This window comes from Calypte anna, chromosome 5A (assembly GCF_003957555.1).
Source record: "Calypte anna isolate BGI_N300 chromosome 5A, bCalAnn1_v1.p, whole genome shotgun sequence".
Taxonomy (NCBI): domain Eukaryota; kingdom Metazoa; phylum Chordata; class Aves; order Apodiformes; family Trochilidae; genus Calypte; species Calypte anna.
Genome location: NC_044251.1, coordinates 26,651,446 through 26,670,413, shown reverse-complemented (window position 1 = coordinate 26,670,413; position 18,968 = coordinate 26,651,446). Strand labels below are relative to the sequence as shown.

General features: G+C 36.3%; 1 protein-coding gene across 2 annotated transcripts in view; it reads left to right on the top strand.

Annotated features, from left to right (window-relative positions):
• Positions 1–18,968, top strand: part of TTC7B (tetratricopeptide repeat domain 7B) — a 110,494-nt gene that overhangs the window by 77,908 nt on the left and 13,618 nt on the right. For both annotated transcript variants that reach the window (XM_030451560.1, XM_030451559.1), the window contains one exon: positions 3,899–4,101. In XM_030451560.1, coding sequence (XP_030307420.1) covers positions 3,899–4,101 — 203 coding nt within the window. The remainder of the gene's footprint in view (positions 1–3,898; positions 4,102–18,968) is intronic.

Here is an 18,968-nt window from a genome sequence, read left to right as displayed (position 1 = left end):
AAACAGAGGATTGGAAAAGAAGATAATGATTAAAATGCTGATCTCATTTGGAGTGGGAAAGGCTTCTCAAAAGCAAAATAGATTAGAACAAGGCAAGGTCCATAAGGGCACAGTTGTAGTCACCTGGCCTATATTGTGGCATCATTGATTTCAAGTACTTATAAACCATCACAAACTTCCATCCACAGTAATTCTTAGCATTTATAATGCTGATAATCTGATAGCCTTGTGTGACAACTTGTTCTACCACTTTATTGCCTGTTTTTTGGTTTTTTCTGGTTATGTCCTGTTGCTGCTTTTCTAGTCCTTTTTTCCAGCAGTAAGTTACTGGTTCTGTTTTGCCCCCAAAGGAGGGGTCTGAACACTTCCTTTTTAGTTCAGAGTTAAGTCAGGTTTGCATCCACTTTGATGGTCTGCTGCTGCAGCCTGCTGCACAATCCACCCAAAGTAGTATAAATGATGTGAAAACAAGAGAAAATACTTGTTCAAATGGATATATATTGTAATTTACAGCTTTACATTTACAGCTAATGACACAAGCTGTCATTAGTGTAAATTAAAGTGGCATTCAGTGCAAAGTTGATTTTGCACACAGTAACTGGCTTTTAGTTATTCATTTTACATTTTTTAATGGACAGTTTCAGCCTTTCACTTCTGGGCATACAGTGTAAAGGTAGAAAAGCAGCCTTAGTTTAAGTGTGAAACAATGACTTTTGCAATTAGTACATTCTCCAGGAACTTACTATTTGAAACCAGACCTAAATGATCGATGGCTGAGATGGTCCTTTGGAAAATGCATCAAGACTACACTCTGTGTTGCTTTGCAGCTTGACTGGAAAATAGATTGACCTCTTGATGAAATGCAAGTCTTGGAAGAGCCAGAAGGCATTCTTGGCGTTCTCTATGTGGAGGCTTTGAGAAGAGCACAGCAGATTTGGCACTCAGTTTCTTTTCAAACTACTGCTTCTCTCTTGAGATTTTCCTATTGAGTATGTTGGCTCTTGCCATGCCTGTTTTTAACATGTATTTAGTCTGAATTTGTTATTTGTTATTTCAGAATTAACAACTCTACTTCAGCTTCAGACATTTTTTGGGTGGACTTTCATGCTTAACACCTTGCCACAAGCTCAACCTTTTGTTCGTTCTTCCACAGTTTTCAAAAAGCTCCCTGCTTACTCTGTTGGGGTGCCATAACTACTGGTAGAGAAAGGGTGAAGTTATTTGAAAAACAGCTCTATAACATGTTTGAACACAAAGGCATTTTTTTTGTGTTTAGATTTAATACTTTTAGGAAGTATTAATAATCATCAAGTTTCTTTGCTGCATTTAGTAAGCAGGACAGCAAGATTTAGTATCTCTTAACATAAGAATAATTTATAAGCAGTATTGCAACCTCTGTTAGCCAATGCTAAAAGCCATTGCTACTGTACTTGTTTTCCCTGAGGGAGTACAGAATTTGAATCACAGTCTGTTAAATTACCCAAATCTAGTTATTTTTTTGGTCCAGGAATGCTGTGGTGGCAGATAATCACCTCCTTAAGTAGTTCTTAGTTTCTGCATATTATTTTCTAATAATGATAGCTTTTGCTTAGTGCCTTTTAGAGTCTTTGTAAATTATAGTTTTTCTAACTGACATATCAGTGAGCATATTGGGAGTGTGTATTTAAAACCATGTTTTCAAGTCTGATGATACTGGAGAATAGATAGGAAAATCAGGAGAGCTCGAATGGTTATTTAAATAATGGAGTGTATTTTATACTCACTGAAGTCTTGTTGCTCATGTAATAATATTGACCATGTAGCTTTTAGAAAAGTACTCAGGAATGAAGTGCCTAAGGCTTTTCCAAGTTATTTTAGTGGTTTCTTTAAAAAAAGCAACTCTCAGTATAATTCATATTTTGTATTATGTCCAGGTCTCAGACTATGGCTAGAACTTGCTCTTTGGATAGTAACAACAGCCAATAAAAGTAAAATCCTGGAAAAATTTAATTTCTCCCAAATTTAGGTTTTGATTTCAAGATTTTATCCCTTCATTGTCTTCCAGGTTCTTCAGTTAGTTTCTGTTCTTTAGTTATACAACACCATCTCTGGCTAGGTGAGATGGTTCTTTTATGGGTACGGACAAAAAAAAATGCTGCTGCATCTGCACTTTCATGTGTTTGTTCTTCATGTGAGTAAGACTTTTTTGCCAATAATTTCATCAGTTTTAAAAAATATACTGCATTAATCCTTGCATACACATAGGCACACTATTTATTTTAGGTATTCTGAGGAGCAAAATAATGCTCTTCTGGCAAAAAAAGTCTGTTCTCCCATCAATAGGATCAGATCTTAGAGGAAGAAAATAATTTACTCCAGCAACTCTACAAAAATCAGGTAAAAAATAGAAAATTAGTAGGACCTTTGAACTGTGCCTACTAACCAACTGCTGCTGAAAGTCCAGTTTTTGTCATTCATTGTTATAAATTAGTTTTGATGTGAATAATTATTAACATTTATGTTCATAAATATAACTATGAAATAGTTATGAATAGCCAGTGTCCCCTGTAAATTAGGATTTATGCACTCATCTGTACTGAAGTTGACTGGCTGGGAATATTGTTAAATGTGTTTGGTGCAATTATCTCGGCAGAAATCTCCTTTAAGTGCACTCAGACATCAGTCTTCTTCTACACATAATCCCAAATCCAGTACTGCAGTGTGAGATCCTGATCTGACAACCTTTAAACCACGATGGGTGGCCTGAACTGATGTTCAAGCACATCTTGAGCAGTGATCAATCAGTTTGCTGTTTTGATGGAGCATTTTAGGTTAAAACTTAACCTGTAAGACTCTTGTACAGTGTGATGCAGCAGAATGCAGTTAAACAATTACTTTGAGGCTCAGCTTTTCTAGGGTCTATATCAATGTGTGTAGAAGAAATAAATAACCCAACCCAGAAAGTTCTGTATCTTTTTCTTGTATGTAGTATCTCTTTAATCGTCTCTTCTCCCACTCTTTCACCAAGAGATTAAGATAATCCATCAGGGTGGCAAAATGCAGTATTGAAGAGTGAGTGTCATAAGAGCTACTGAAAGGAAATATTTCTATTGTTAGTGCTCAGTCGCTTACTGAATGAACCTTTTTTTCCCTGTAGTCAATCTGATTTAGATAAGTGTGCCAGGTTTATCAACTGCTTTCCTCAGGAATGATTTATTTTGAATTAATTTTTTTTTTTTTTAAAAAGGTACAGAGTTAAATGTTTTAGATTCTGGAGGGCACCTTAGATAAAATGCTTGGAAATAACACATTTTGTCAAATCAGAGTGCTGATTAAGCATTTCATATGTTCTGCTAAGCAGGAAACTTTTCTTATTAAATAATATATTTCCTTTAAAATGCTGTCTAGTAGGAAACTTAGGACTAGGCTTGCAATTTAGTGAGTGGTAGCTGGAGCAATTGCCCCTGCTTCCTTAACAGCTGATACATAAAATTCAGAAAACCCTGTAGTTGTGTTCTCTCACCTATTGTAAGCACGTGTTGTTTTTTGTTGGGTTTTGTTTTCTTAAATAGTACTGGGCTACTGGCATGCTCACATCTTAAAGGTAAACTGAAATTTAATAATCACAGACTTCAGTTAAAAATAAACTATAAAGAGTTTTCTGGTCTTTAAAACAGCCATTTAGAGGTTAAAGGTCCGATTGCATTTAGAAAAGCAACTTTCCTAAAAAAATAATTTGTTTAAAATAACTTGTCATAATTCCTCCTAAAAAAGCTTTCGCTTAAGATAGGTAGGTAAGGTAGCTTAGGTAAAAAGCTTTTGCTTAGGATGAAACTATTTACAAATGCAGCACCAAGTGACAACGTCTCTGCGTGTTATGAGCAGCAGTCATTCATTGGTCCTCACGTTCTTTCCACAGCTGAAGTGTACATAGGAATTGGGAAGCCTGCTGAGGCCACAGCATGTACCCAGGAAGCAGCTAACCTCTTCCCCATGTCACATTATGTTCTCTACATGAGAGGTCAGGTGGCTGAGCTTCGTGGAAATATCGATGAAGCCAAACGCTGGTATGAAGAGGCCTTATCCATCAGTCCTACCCATGTGAAAAGCATGCAGAGGCTGGTAAGTCCTGAGTCCATCTTCATAAGCACTTGTCTGTCAGCTTCTGATACTTACTCTGAAATCTTACCTTGTTGTGGGGAATCCAGAGGTTATGAGTTTTGGATCTTTATTCTTATTGGCAAAATAGCTTTGGAAACAGTATTTTCTGGCTGCTTATTCTCTCTTCCGTGTGTGTTGGGACACAAAAAGAATCTGCAGGCAGCAAGACTACTATGGTCCTAAGAGAGACTGCAGTAAAAGAAATCATTTGCATCTGCCTGGTATTCAGTGATGTTGGGAAATAAAGGTAAGAGAACAGATGTAATCTAGAGGAAAGACCAATCATTACGATATCTAATTCCAAATGTTGATTAATTACCTTCATGCTATCATATTTCTTGGAATTTTAAAAGGTAGAGAATCAGTCTTGTTCGCAAAGGAGTGTGTAGCTTTAAGTGTAAGGGTGCCTTCCCCAGTCTAAATGCAGTTGTTTGTTTATATGCTTTATATATACATACATTTATATATTCGGTGCTTACTATGTTAGGAAAATTACTTTCTGGGTTATTTTCTTTGTTTTTGTTTTTTTTTTTTAAATTTAGTTTTCTTCCAAGTAGAGCAGAGCAGAACAACTGCAAACAGCTTCTTACCCAGCCTTTCTTTCAGAAATATAAGCTGCTTTCTGCTTTTGTGCTTATAAATTATTCAGAGAAATTGCTCATCCCTGAGGGGAACATATGAGACAAAAGATCAGCTAGAAAGGCAGCTCAGGGAAAGTTTTTTGTTTCACCTTTTCAGCATTTTGAGAGACTTGAGCCTACTGACAAATGCCAAAAGGTTCTTTTTTTTCTGAAAAGGCAGGCAGTTGACCTAAAGCAATGCAATGCAGTGAGAATGAAAGCTTATGTTTTTCTGGGTATCTTTTTGCCCATCCTCTGAATCCACATTTTTAAGCATTCTTATATTTTAAAATTTTGTTATTAAAACGCTTTCTGTGTTACTCCAGAGCTTTTCTGTACTAAGACATTTTGAATAGATGCTGAGAAATTTGTGCTCCTTAAATACACATATCCTATAAAACAGTTGTCTGTATAACTCCATGTGGGGAAAAAGTACACAATTCTGTATCCTTGATCTTCTAACTTCTGCAAAAAGTATTCGGAGGAGAAAGTTTGTAGTGTTTACACTTAGCTGTGTGTGTTTATGAGTAGCTGTACATCTCAACAGTTTGTGTATATTTGCCTTTTTATTAGCAAGAGATATGATCTCAGTGTTAGGAGAGTTATAGCAACAGCACTAGAAAGGTACCTGCCTGTATAACAACAGCTGAAACAGTAAATCATAATATTTGTGTTCATAATTCAAAGATGACAATCTATTTATAAACCAAATTTCTTTGAAAAAATACCATATTTTCTGTGATTATTTTAATATTTTGAAGTTATTTGACAAGGCTTTCTAGAAAGGCTTAGAAAGCAATATAAACTGCTATTGTTTCAATGTAAGTTATTAGAACTTAGATTTATTTATAGAAACTTTGGTGAAATTCTCATGTTGGGCAAATACCAAGTATGGATCCCAATCACTTAATGTAAAAAATGGAACACAAAAGAAGTAAGGGTTAAAGATGACACAGATTCTAGCTTGAAGCATATGTATCAAGCCCTGCCTCTCCAACTAAAACTACTTCAAACAGTTGAGTAGTTTCAGGTTTTGAAACTGAAAGGACTCTTTAAAGTTTTTTTTTTTTCTTTTAACTAAAATTTTAGAATGAGTGACATCTGACACCAAGTTCAATCTGAAGTTAAAATTTCATTATGCTAGTGGTTGAGAAACCTTGATCTTTGCTTTTGTTTCCTTTGTATAGAGAAGAACAAAAGCTAAACAAAATTATTCTTTACGTTTGTATGAAGAAGAATGGCTTCTTGGGAAATAGCAAGATATCTCCTTTTATATAGTCCATCCTTTTAATGATGATAAATGACTCATGTAAGGAGGGTGAGAAGGAAACTTTCAAGCTTTACTATTTTTCAATGCAAATTTTTGGCTACAGGTCTTTTTTAATACTTATTCCTGAATATGATCTATTGTTCCAACACAGATACAACCTTATTAATCTAAATTACTGAAGAAATGTGGGAGGAAAGACTAGCAAGTTTAGTCTTTGTGGCTTGAGAAATGATATGCATCATCTGTGATGTAAATCTTATGGATTTTCTACATAAAAACTGTTACATTTGTCTTAAGTGCAGATTCTGTATTCTGCTACAGAAGCCTAATGTATTACCTGAATGCAGTTACCTTTTATTGGCTGGTATGATCTGCTATAATGCTGTATTCATCTAAAATGATAATTTTCTGAAGAAACAAGTTATTGGTAATTATGCTGCTCTCAGGTCTTCACTAAAATGCAGAACAGGTGGACTTGATGGTATGAAAATAGGAGCAGATAAGAGTGATGGAAATTATCTCCTCTCCAACAAAATAGTAATGATAAATGTGAGGGTTTGGAGGGAGAGGTTCACTTTTGCTGTACATGCTTCAGTAATGAAATGCCTAAGACAGCGTGGCACCAACTGGTGGAGGCTTGATCCTGGATAAAGGGCAACTTGTTTAGCTGAATGGGATATACTGTTTCCCAAGATGTGAGACACTCTGAGACCTGGCTGCAGAGGGCAGTGTGTTTGTGTTCCTGCTCTGCTGTGTCAGTCCCTAGAATGTTGGGGTTTATATTAATTAAATCAGCTGAACAACAAAATTAGTCCTTTCAAAGAGAAATGTTGCTCAAGTTCTCTTTAATTGTCAGTGCAACTAAATTATTCTTCATGCATTTAATGTGGTTTTTTCATACTTGCACTGAATCCTGCTAGCAGTTCTCATTTTCAGATCTGCCTGTTTTCAGGTGCTGTTCTTTTATCACTAACTGAAACATTCTTCAAGCCAAGGGTTACACCAGCTTGCTATTTGGCTGGCTTGAACTTCTCCCAAGATGTCAAGAGCGGTAACGTGTCCATACCAATTAAGTGTCCTTCACAGAGTTCAGCAGCAATGCTTTTGAACAAATCCAGTGTCCTTTCTTGTTTTTAAGGGTTGTATAATGCACTCAGATAAAACAACAAAATGTCGTGTCTGAAAGGTTTGAAATACTTCAGTTTGTGTTCTATGTTTCAAATTGCTTAAAAAACAAAACAACCCCCTCCCCCCCCAAAACACCTCACATTTTCACATTTCATTTGAATGTCATATATACTTCATTGTCACTTGCCTGATTTTGGCTTGAACGGATTTATTTGAACAACTTTCTCCATTCTCCGTTCCCTTTTTTATCATCACCACCAGATTTGTACATTAGTGCTGCCTTCCTGCTTTTGTCATTGTTTTCCTCTCCTGTGAAAAAAAGCAGCCTTTTATCTCCTGCTGTCAGAGTGCTGTTGTGGAAAGTAGCCTTTACTGCTGACATCTGAAATGTCCTGAAACGGGCCATCCTTCAGTAATGCCTGAACTGGTAATGAATATTTCAACCCCTTGTCTAGGAAACAAATCTGTGTATTCTCTCCTAGGCTGAAAATTTCTTAGCTAAATGTAGCTTTCACATGAAATACTTTTGTCCAGCATCTATATATTGTTATATATAGATAGAAGACTATTTTTTTTATGTTAAGTAACCCATCTTAGTACTTGCCAGTTAATCCTGTTAGTGGCCTAGCTTCTAAGAGGTGAAAACTGAAAGAGAAAAGGAGAAAGAAATCACTTATCCAAAATTACTCATGTAGAAATTAGTCTTAGATTAACTGTGTGCTTAACTCTCCATTGTGAATATATTGCTAGTTATTTCTTGCTTCATTGACTTCTTTTTTTTTCCTGAACACAAAGACACTGCCAGAAAGAAGCCTGGCAGCACATATGGATAGTGTATGCTTATGAGCCTGTCAAGGATGTTGAGCTGACTGAAAGAGAGGAAAAGCAGAGAATACTTTAGAACTGTGAGTTCAGCCCATGTTTGAAGGGGTCAGGGGAATTAGAGAACTACTAAACACTGTCACCAAAACTAGCTTTTTTCCACCAGTCAGGCACTATTCTCAAGTTTTTTTCCTTCCGTTTATAACAATGACCTCAAGTGGGGAACATTCACCAGCTCATTTGATTTTCATTATCAGGCCACAATATCATAAAAATTGTTGGTTTAGGCCATGTAGGCTTGTCTGGAGCATGTAAGGCTTGCTCTTGTTGGTGGTTTGTGTTGCAGCTGTTCACCACAGAGCTAAGTGCTAGTGCCAAAGCTCAGTGCTTGTTTGACTCTTTGAGTGCATCCTTATGCACACAGTGGCCAAAGAAGAATGGAGAAATAATGGTAATAGTTTTTGATTGATATGTTAGAAAAATATTGTGGGTTTGCCCTTCAGAAACTTCAAGGTTATTTCATATAAAGTAGAGAAAGCAAAGCATTTTCAGCCAAACACTCACAGGTCCATACAGAAGGAATTTTACTATGATTTCATCACCCTCAAATCTAAATATTTCAAGTAGTTGCATTCTGCATTCTGATAATAACTGCAGTTCTAGTTGCTTTTGAACCTGGAACACACCTATTGAGTTCAAGTGACTCAAGGACTGTTTCAATACACTTAAAATTCTTCACCTGCTAGGTGGCTGTATTATTTTCAGCCTTGAAAATATTATTTGCCACATTAGCCTTACAACAGAAAAATATTGGTGCTTAATGCATGCAATAAAATTATAAATATATTGCGAACTTGCACAGTCACTACCTTTTGAAATATTACAAAATGTGAAGGTGAATATTTAAGAGTTTTTTCCCTGTTATTTTCAAAGTTATCTCCTTTTATTTTTATTATTACTAAACTCAAGTTCAGCAGTTAACCATTTCATACTGATTCATATCTTAAAGATTACCATTGGAGGAAAGATCAGTAGAATTTTTTTATCCCTGAATGATTTATCATTTTAAAGCAAACCTATTTTTGTTTGGTATTTGAGAAGAATAATTGCTACAAATTTGAGTTTGGACTAGAATTTAGTTGCTCTTGTGCAGGCAGAAAGGGACTATGGGAATTTACTGCACTAATTCTGTTTATAATTTGAAACAGTGGTCTCCCAGTGAGCTCCTGCTCAGGCAGGACTGTCTGTCCTGTTCCCTGGAGATCTGTTGTTCTGAAAGTGGTGTTCTGGGGCTGATGGAACATAAGGCCTGCTTCATAAAAGACATTCTCTTCATTTTACCCTGTATTCATTCCAAATGCCTTAAAGCAGCTGTAGCAGGAGTGTACCTCTCAACAGTCCACTCTTGGATGCTTTTTACCACCTGAGAGTGAGCTCTACAAGGACTCAACAGGTTTCAGCTTATCTGTGCTCTCCTCAGCTGACAGCCATTACAAGATAAATGCTACATCTAGTCTTAAATTGTTTGGTTTAGACAATCTGTGAATATCTGGAGATAATCTGATTTTGTGCAACGTGCTGTTGTTAGACTTAACAGAACTAGAGTCAGATGGAGATTCTAAGCCATCAGGGTGTAGTATTTCCCTAGGAAACAAGTAGCAATGGTTAAGGCAGCTTTCTGTAAAATTTTCTTAAATGTTTTTAGATTCATTTTTTAAATTTACTTTTCCTGAGATTTCTACTTGAAATAGAGCTTCTCTCTGATTTGAAAAGTGGTTTTTACATTCTTTTTTGTTTTCTTTTTTTTGTTTTTTTAACATAGGGTTTTTTTCCCTGGTATACTCAGCTTTAACTTTGTGTTTTCATCTGCTTTCTTTTTATCTGTGTGATACATTTTTTTCCACAGTTTATCAGTTCAGGTTCAGCCTGCCAGGAAAAAAAAAATACCACTTCTGTTTGTTCCTATTTAAAAAAATGAAAAATTAATTAGTGGTAGGTGCTGGCAGAAGGAAGGGATACTTTGGCTAGAGTTAATCCTCTTTACTTTGCAGACCACAAATCATTCCAGTGGTTTTATTGTATTGTGTGCAACTGATAAAATTCTACCCTTCTGCTAATGCATCACAATTTGCTGTTGTAGCAGGTCACTTTACAGTGTGCAATATTACTCCAAAGATGCTTCTCTTTGCTTGGAATATTCTTCAGGTCTTTGTTTTCAGTTTTCAATATACAGGTAATGTTCAAGTCAAGCTCAGTGATCAAGCTTTGATTTGGCATTAAAGCCTTTGAACTGGGTTCTGTTACTAAAACTAAGCTATTATTAGTTTGTTTCACATACTGGAAGTACAGATTAAATATAATTTGGTCTGTGATAACTGAATATCATTTCAAGTACAAGGAATAAAATCGGAAGGTCACGATGGCCCAGTCCTGGATCAGGGGTTTGGTTTTGCTGGAGATTGTAATGAAGCATCTGAGGAGGGATTCTCTACTCCATCGGTTTGGAGTAATTTACAGGCAAAGAGCTGCAGAATTAGACCATTTGTCTAATGGTAACAGTGTTTCAGCTACACATGCAAGATACATCTACTTGCCCAGAGAGGTTGTGGAGTCACTCATCCTTGGCCATACTCAAAATCTGACAGGACACAGCCCTTGGCAACCCACTCTGGGTTACTCTGCTTCAAGTTTGGATGTGGATCTCAACAGGTACCTTCCTGCCTCAGCCATCATGCAATTCTAGGAATGCATTTGTAGATGGACATAATGATTTCTGTTAGACAACATGATGGGAACACTTGTTTGTGGACAAAGTCTTGTCACAGTCTCCCAGTTATGCAAGACTTTCCTTATTTTCACCAGTGGTAAAAATCTAGTTTTTAATTTTTCCCCTCATTTCCATGGTACATTATCCACATCAGTCATGGGAGGAACGTGCAAAAGATTAATATCTTTCTCAACTGCATTCACTTGTCTTACATACGTGCTTGTATAGTACACCCATGTATGTCTGTATGCATATATTCTCTGCTACAAACCCACCTTAGTATTTTGAAAACATCTTATTGTCTTTGGACTAAAAAAGAGAGGTGCTGCCAAACCATGTGCCATGCACCCTACTTCGTACCAACTCACCATTGCCTTGCAAGCATTGTAGTGCCCCATGGTTCTTGCCCACTGCAGTTCTACCCTGCAAAATATCTGTAACAGCCAGCTAATAATGACACATTTTTTGGTTTTTGCCAGTCTGGTACTCTTACACATGTGACTGGCTGCTGTTTTACTACTTCAGCTTTGTAACGATTTTTTTAAAAAATATGTAGATAAAATACAACTGCAAAAATTGCCAGTCAATTAAAAAATATTTCCAGTTATGCTTCTCATGCAGCCTGTTTCTGCAATATGATTGGGAATGTCTATACAAAAGTTTCAGTGGCAATGAAAAGCCTCAGCTGGGTTTTTCACAAACTAAGATTTTGGACTTTTGGCTCTCTCTTGATGGTTTTCTCATGGGAAGTTCAAGTGTACCTGAAAGATCTGCATTGAGGCTTCTGTGGAGAAAGATGTGCCTAGCATTTTTTAAAGAACACAAAATATTTATGACTTTGTACAGTTGTTTACATGGAAAGTATCTCCTTTTTTCATACTAAGTAGAGATGATGAACAGACCAGCAAGCTAGTAAAAGCATCTCATCACAGCATAATGAAAAATTTACTTTTTTCAGGCTTTTCTTGTAAGTGTTAGAAAGGGAAATTCCTATGCCTTCTTCCCAGAGTCCTTCCGTCTCCTTCTGTGTTTTACTGTCTAAAGGGCTGACTAAGGTAACAGGATGAAAATGTCAGTAGTCTTAGTGCCAGTAATTCATAATATGGCCAGAAGGCCTCATGTCAGTAAAGTGCTAATTGTTGCTCTTCATATTTAAATTATCCTCATCTAAAAAAAAAGAACAAAATGGAAAAAAGAGAAGGCCTGGAAGAACATAAAAATTTGTGCTATTCCCTGCTCCACTCTGGGATCTCTTACATCCCTTCTCATGGATACTTGCTGGTGCTTTTTTGCATGAATCTCCATAATAGTTTTTACTCTGCTCTGTGTAGTTGTCTTTCAATATAAGAATTGCTTTGCAAAACACTTTTAAAATTAGGTCATTCTGCTGAAGTATTCACTGAGCTAATTATGATTATTTTGCTTCTCTGGGCATTTTTGTGCTCAGTGAATTTATATAAATTACTTTATAGCTAGACCTGAGAACTTACATAGCAATCAAAGCTGTGTGGCACCTGGTGTGCGTGGCTGTCTTTCCTGTTGTCTCTAAGGGCTTTTGCTTTTAGGCAACATCTGGCATCTTATAATTTATAACTGAAATTCATATAATTAATAAAGATATTTTTAAGGATATTTTCGGAAATGTAAAGAATAGGAAAAAGGCTGGAGAGAGCAGCTATCCTTAACTTCAAATGAACAAAAGGAATTTTGTTTTCCTTTTCTTCAAAAAGGTTCTGTTGCAGAATTTTGTTGAGAATTCTCTTAACTCCAGGAAAACATTTGAGATGTGAAGTCTTCTACATATGTTGTCTTTTTTTTTTTTTTTTTTGTGCTGCATAACTTTGTGTACTGGTGAAACATAGCTATGTGCTACCATCAACAGCAATCTGAATAAAACAAATCATCCTGTGTAGTTTAATTGTGATCATTACTAAGTGTGTGTGAGAAATTTGCAGTGCTGTAGCCAAGAGTCTGAGACCTAACTCTTTAGCAGTCTCTTATAATTGTTACTATAAAGTTTCACACAAGTTACCAGTGCGTGTATTTTGCTATAAATCTCTTGCAGTTCTCAGGTCATTTCTAGTCCCCTGATTAAATTACCTTTTTCTTTTTGCTTTACATCCATCACAGGGGTGCTTTAATTTGGCATAAGCTGTTTCCCAAAAGACCAGACTACTGTTGAGAGGACCAAAGATACCTAATCAAGGATGATTCCTTCTTTCTAGCTAGGAATTATAAACAAATTGCTCTAAAAATCATGCTTTATCTTATCCTCATCAGGCAGAAAGCAGCCTACTTTTATGCAAAACTTGAGATCTGGAAGCAGCTGTCTCTCAGGAAATCACTTTAATGCTTGCTTTTGCCAGTGTTACGTCAAACAACTGCATTCCACAGATAAATTGTCCACTCTAGTACATTATTTTTCTGAAAATCCCCACTCTGAGACAGCCTTCTTATGTCTCTTTATGTCTCCAGTGTGTCTCATTTGAAGTTTTATTTGAAGACTTCTTTTCCATTTAGTGAAACATGACTTCCCTCCTAGCCAGTACTGTACTTAGCAGTCCTCCCTCTGCTCCTGAGTCTGCAGTTCAAAGATGAGGTGAACCTTGCACTTTGGAAGGATTCAAACAATTTACAATATATGAAGAGCATAATATAATTTCATGTAGATTATTTTCTTTTAAACATAGACTATGTTTAGTGATAGGTAACTGCTTTTAGATGGAGCAGACGAATTGGCCTTTAAGTTTAGTGCCAGGCATTTTTTATGTCAGGTTCTAAATCTAGACAATTTATCAGAAAAAGCAGTTATTTCAGTCTGACTCTGAAAACTGTTACTTTCTAAGGCTTGATGATTATTTTTCTGTTGTTCTTCAAATTAGAGTGTATTTGTTCAATGAGTAGCAACAAATGCTATGAAGAAAGTTATCTACAGCTACTGTTCTTCAGAAACCTGCCAGCTCTTGATTTCTCTGTCAGGGACAGACATGCTGTTTGGCCACCTTGTGTACTGCATCTGACTCTAAAAGCCCAGTGTTCTCTCTGAATAAAACTAACTGCTGTCTTCTGTAACTAGGAGATAAGAATGGTCTTTTAAATAAATCCATTGTGGCCAAGGTTGCTGACTGCCGGAGCTCTTTACTAAAAGCTTTTGGCTGACCTGGTTCTGTACTATAACCCTGCAATCAATTGAACTGAGATATGGCCTGAGGCCAAACCTTGAAGTCTGCTCACCATTCTCCATCCCTATTTGATGGATAGGCTGGTGGAAACTATTTCTTCACTCAGTTTTATGTTCTTGTGCTGCTCTCGCTTGAATTGTTTTCCTGTACCCAGCTATATTGAAACTTTACTGAAATCTGGACAGATTAGTTCTACAATTTTTATTTTTCTTCTTCCCCTGGAATTAATCTGCCTAATTGAATACTCTGTAGGTTACCTTAGTATTTCACCACTGATAAACACATGCTGTGTTTTATACCACTTTTCCCTGTTACCATACTGCTGGCACTTCAGAGGAATTGAAGAAAACTTCAACCTTTGTTCTAACACTATCCCTATAATTTAGTAAAACTGAAACAATCTTTTCATGTTGTTGCTATGACCTGATGTAACAAATCACATCAACACTGAAGTCACAGTGTCTTGGTAAACTGAAGCTGTAGTAAACTGACCACATTTAACCTGGGTACAGGGTACACCTATTTCAGAGGCTTCTTTATACAGTTGATTTGCTTGAGCCAGTTATCCATGGGTAAAAGCACAAGGATGAATATTTTCTAAACTAGACTCTTTCAGTACTCAGCCATTTGCAAGTAAACATGCCCAGCATGTGTTTAATCCAAGTTCTCTCTACATGAAACATAGTGAATGAAAGTTTAGAGCTGTTAGTGCTTTAAATGCTACTTCTGTCATGGTAAGCTACTTGGCTAAACATGTGAGTGCAAAAATACATCATGAGTGAGACTTCATCATGCTAAACTTGAAAGCAGGAAGATGTTTTGGACTTTCATCACTTTTTCATCAGCTGTGCAGTGTTAATCTGCACCTTTTCATTCTGGTATTAATATCCAGGGACTTGATAGAGAACAAAAAATTAAGAGTTTTATAGTAACAATAGCTAATCAAATATGTATGAATCTAGTCTACATTTTGTTAATACACTGAATTTGAAAACATCTCTTGACATTTGAAAAAATACTATTATTTGTACTTTTTTTTTACCTGCACACTAAAAATTCATACAGTGTTGAACCAATAGCTGAGTTACAGCTTGAATGCAACATTTGATATTAGGTTGTAGAGCTGCATTTTTAAGTTTCAGTCCTTGAAATTTTGAAGCATGAATATTTTAAGCCTCTGAGCCAGTTTAGAGTGATAAAATGTAACTGGCTAAATTGAGTGGCTGCAGATCATATGGCAACTGATAGAGTTGGTATGGCATACTAAGATACTAAGACAGTGACTGAAATCTCTTACTGTTGTTCTAAATCTGCATTCTAAGTGTTTGGAAAAGGTTATAGAATTTGTTTTCATACCAACTTTGAGTGGTCAGCATGTTAATTTTCCAGTATGTTTTGCCCTGCATTATGTATTGTTTATTCCCAGTCAAGAAATGGGGAAACTGAGGCTGCAATTAACCTAGCTTCAATTAAAATAAAAGCCTCCTAATTTCGCATTCTGAGCATCACATTCATGGGACTTGCATTTAATTCCTGTGCTTATTCTTTCCAGTGCACTTGCCCTCTGAATAAAATAATTTTTCCCACAGGGATTTCTAGTGTGTTCAGTCAGTCCTGTTATAGCAGCAGCATCAATATTCCTGCTGCCTGCTGAAGGGAGCCTGGGGGGTGTCTTTTGTGGGGTTTGATTTGCAAATGGTTGGCAGACTTTAGGAGGGTTTTCCCTTATGGTATTTAAATTTAGCACTGTCACTGATGGGCCTCCTATTAAAATGCAGATGATTAAAACAGCTCTATCATTCATCATTGAAAATTATCTTTTTAATAGCTACTGCCTTTGCCTGCAGACTATGTGAAAGGGGTGTGTGGCAGGTCTTTTATAGCCACTTCAGCTAAGCCAAGTGAAATTGAGCCCTTGTCTCAAATTCAGTGCAGAACTTTTTATACTTTCAAATAATAAATCAGTGTGTTTACCTATATGGCTCTTTCCCCCAACTTTCTGTTTTTCTGGAAGATTTTGTCAGTTTTGTCACAGATTTTCTCATTAAATGTAATACTTTCTTTGCAGCAGAGATCTTTATTTCTTATGTTACGTTATTAATTTAAAGTCTGTGGATATAAAGATCTGGAGGAAAAAGGATTTGTGCTTTCATTATAATGGGTTGCTAGTTTTTCTCAGGTGTTCTGTTCAGGTTTATGCATTGATGCATCCTCCTGTCCTACAAATCAGAACCTGGGTTTGAACAAAAACTAAGTTTTGGTTTATATTGTTGGGGGAAGTTGGAGAATATTATAGCCCCTAAGAGGAATTGGTGAGCACATGTATTACTCTTGCATGGTTAATCATGTGTAGCATGTCACCAATTTCCTTTTGCTTCTAGGTTGTTTATGTGTTCATATATTTACTCTATATTAAATACAGTTCTGAGTAAGACTTGCAGACCAGCTTTTTTCTGAAGAGATTCTGTCCTCTGGGGAAGGTCAGTTTGTTAAGATGTGACAAACCATAACTCTGTGTTCCCACTCTGTGATAAGTGGGAGGTAAACAAGAGAGGGCAGTGTAATACCTTAAGTTTGTCAGAATGGTTGTAGATATTTATTAATGTCCAGAGGTTGAGGTTGAATGTAGTGTTGTACCTGTGGTTTTTTCAAATGTGCTCATCAGAGTGCTGGGAAGCTGAAACAAACTGTGCAGAACAATACCTTTCAGCTTCTTTCAGCTAATTTCTGACCTGAAACATAAGCATGTAGTTTATATGTGTATGGCTCTTTCACATATATCTGAGAAATCCTGCTTTACAGTAGAGGCTGTTATGGTGCTGTAAGGAATCTGGCTTCAAGAAATAGAACTTACGTTGTATTTAAAGTTGTTTTGATCGAAACAGCTTTTATTTTTTTTCTGGCATAGAAATGAAGGGAAAAGAAGTGTTAGCCACCTATCCTCACATAAAGCATTTGACCTGGAAGAAATCTTTGGTCTTTTAGTACTGCTCAGATGAACCAAGTGAAGCAATTAATTAGCAAAGCACCTATTTGGCAAAACTATGAAAACACATTGTTCATCCTAAGTACTGCGGGAAAAGACACTACCCAAAACCCTTGAGCAAAAGAGCAACATTCAGTAGGCCCATGAGTTTGCAGAAATATGATTCTTTCAGGTTTATTTCCAAATACTTTGAAAAATCCCAAAGTTTCAAAATTCTTCCCTGGATTCCCAGGAAATAAACTTCATAAAGCATTTCTGTCATGGGTGTATCTGAAATAAACATTTGAGTTCAATCTTTTCTTGGGTTGTGGTTCATAGCTAAGTCTTTTTAATCAGTGAAGTCAGTGAAATGATTTGTTGCAGCTCATTGTGTTCAGTCTCTCTCATCTAGGACCAGTACATGTTTTATATCACACATGCTGAACATGCTGCTTAAGCCTGATATCCTAAGGTAATCAGGATTACCAGATCATTGTTTTTGTGTGTATTTTTGTCAGATTTTCCATCACAGCTTTGAAATTTTTTACCCAGTTTCATCTCGACAAAAGAGGGAAAGACATAAAAAACAAAAAATAAGAGATTGGCTTGTGCAAGTATTAAAAAATAGAGGCTGTATCAAATACTACTGAAGCTGCTTCATTATTTCAAACTTTTATTAGATACCAGCAAGTACACGTGAGACTGTGCATTTGTTTATTGTCTGCTGCACGAATATAAGACTCTGTCATTAGAAAACTGAACCAGGCTGAATTACAGTGGTCATGGAGATAGCTACTAAAATTTAACTTTGTAAAATTGTTCTGGGACATAATATATTCTTCCTTATTAGGTTATTTAGTTATTTACAACTTGATAGCACAATGTATTTAGATAAAATAGTGAATTTTATTGAGTTTTAAAGACTTTAACAGTAAAGGGCTTTGGAAATAAAAATTCTAAAGAATGATCAAGCAAATTCAAGGTTTCTTCCATGCAATATACAGTGTAAAAATGGTTTCAGAGCTCTGAATCTGCATGGAATAAGGTCGTGATGAGTAGTAATTTGGAAATATACTTTCCTTTTACTAGAGGAGATCTAGCCTACTAAAAGAGAGGACTGCTTTTGCCTTTTGTTCTGAATTAGAATTTCTCTGCCAAGTGGTTTTTGCTGCCTTAAAATAATTAATTTTAAATAAAGATGTAGTTTTAAAAAATTATATTCTTATATTTTAAATCAAACTCCTTAATTTTCTAAAGAGGGACAAGTAATAAATGAAGGCAGATGTTTTCATGGTCCTTCTTACAGTCTGTCCCAACAGCTGACAGTAGCTTCTTTGGGATTCTGTCTGGTTTTTAATTTATGACCACTTGAAGAAGTGATGTACACAATGGTATTGGAACAGATCATATTATGAGGGTCAAGGACCTAAAGACTTACCAGAGGGCTAAAATATGCTGTGACACAAAGGCAGCCTGTGATGCTGCTTTGTCATGTGAGTTGAAAGCCTAGCCAGAAGTTTGTAGCTTACAGTTGCCAGAAATAGCTGTTCTTGTTGTAAAGTCTAAACCAGCATGAAATGTTGTCAGATCTGTTAAAGTAATTGATGCATCAGACTTAGTCTTTTAAAATTGTGATCTGATAGTGTGAGCTGCTGGTGATCTCTGTTGGAAATAAACGGTGTAGCTTTAGCCTGGGCTTCCAAAGTCATCTCATTTGGTGGAGAATCAAACCCTAACCTTCCTAAAATTGGTGGATGTCTTATTAGTTGATGCAATCTTTCTGCCTTGTACATTACATTTCATTTAATGTAGCATACGTGAATATTTGTGGCAAAGATAAAATCCATGAATGTTTAACAGAATAGTTGGTAGGAAATGTTTGTATTTCACAGTCAGCAGCTGCCAGAAGTTCAAGTTCCCACCTACCCCACGAAGCCCACGCTGTTGCTGTAGTTCTTACTCTTGAAAGTGGAAGCTGCCAATCTCTATTTCAGCTCTCTGTTCAGTGAGCTTCAGCTTCCCAGTTTGCTTATTCTGATCAAGTCCTGGCTGTGTGCAGGAGTGCCTTTTCTGC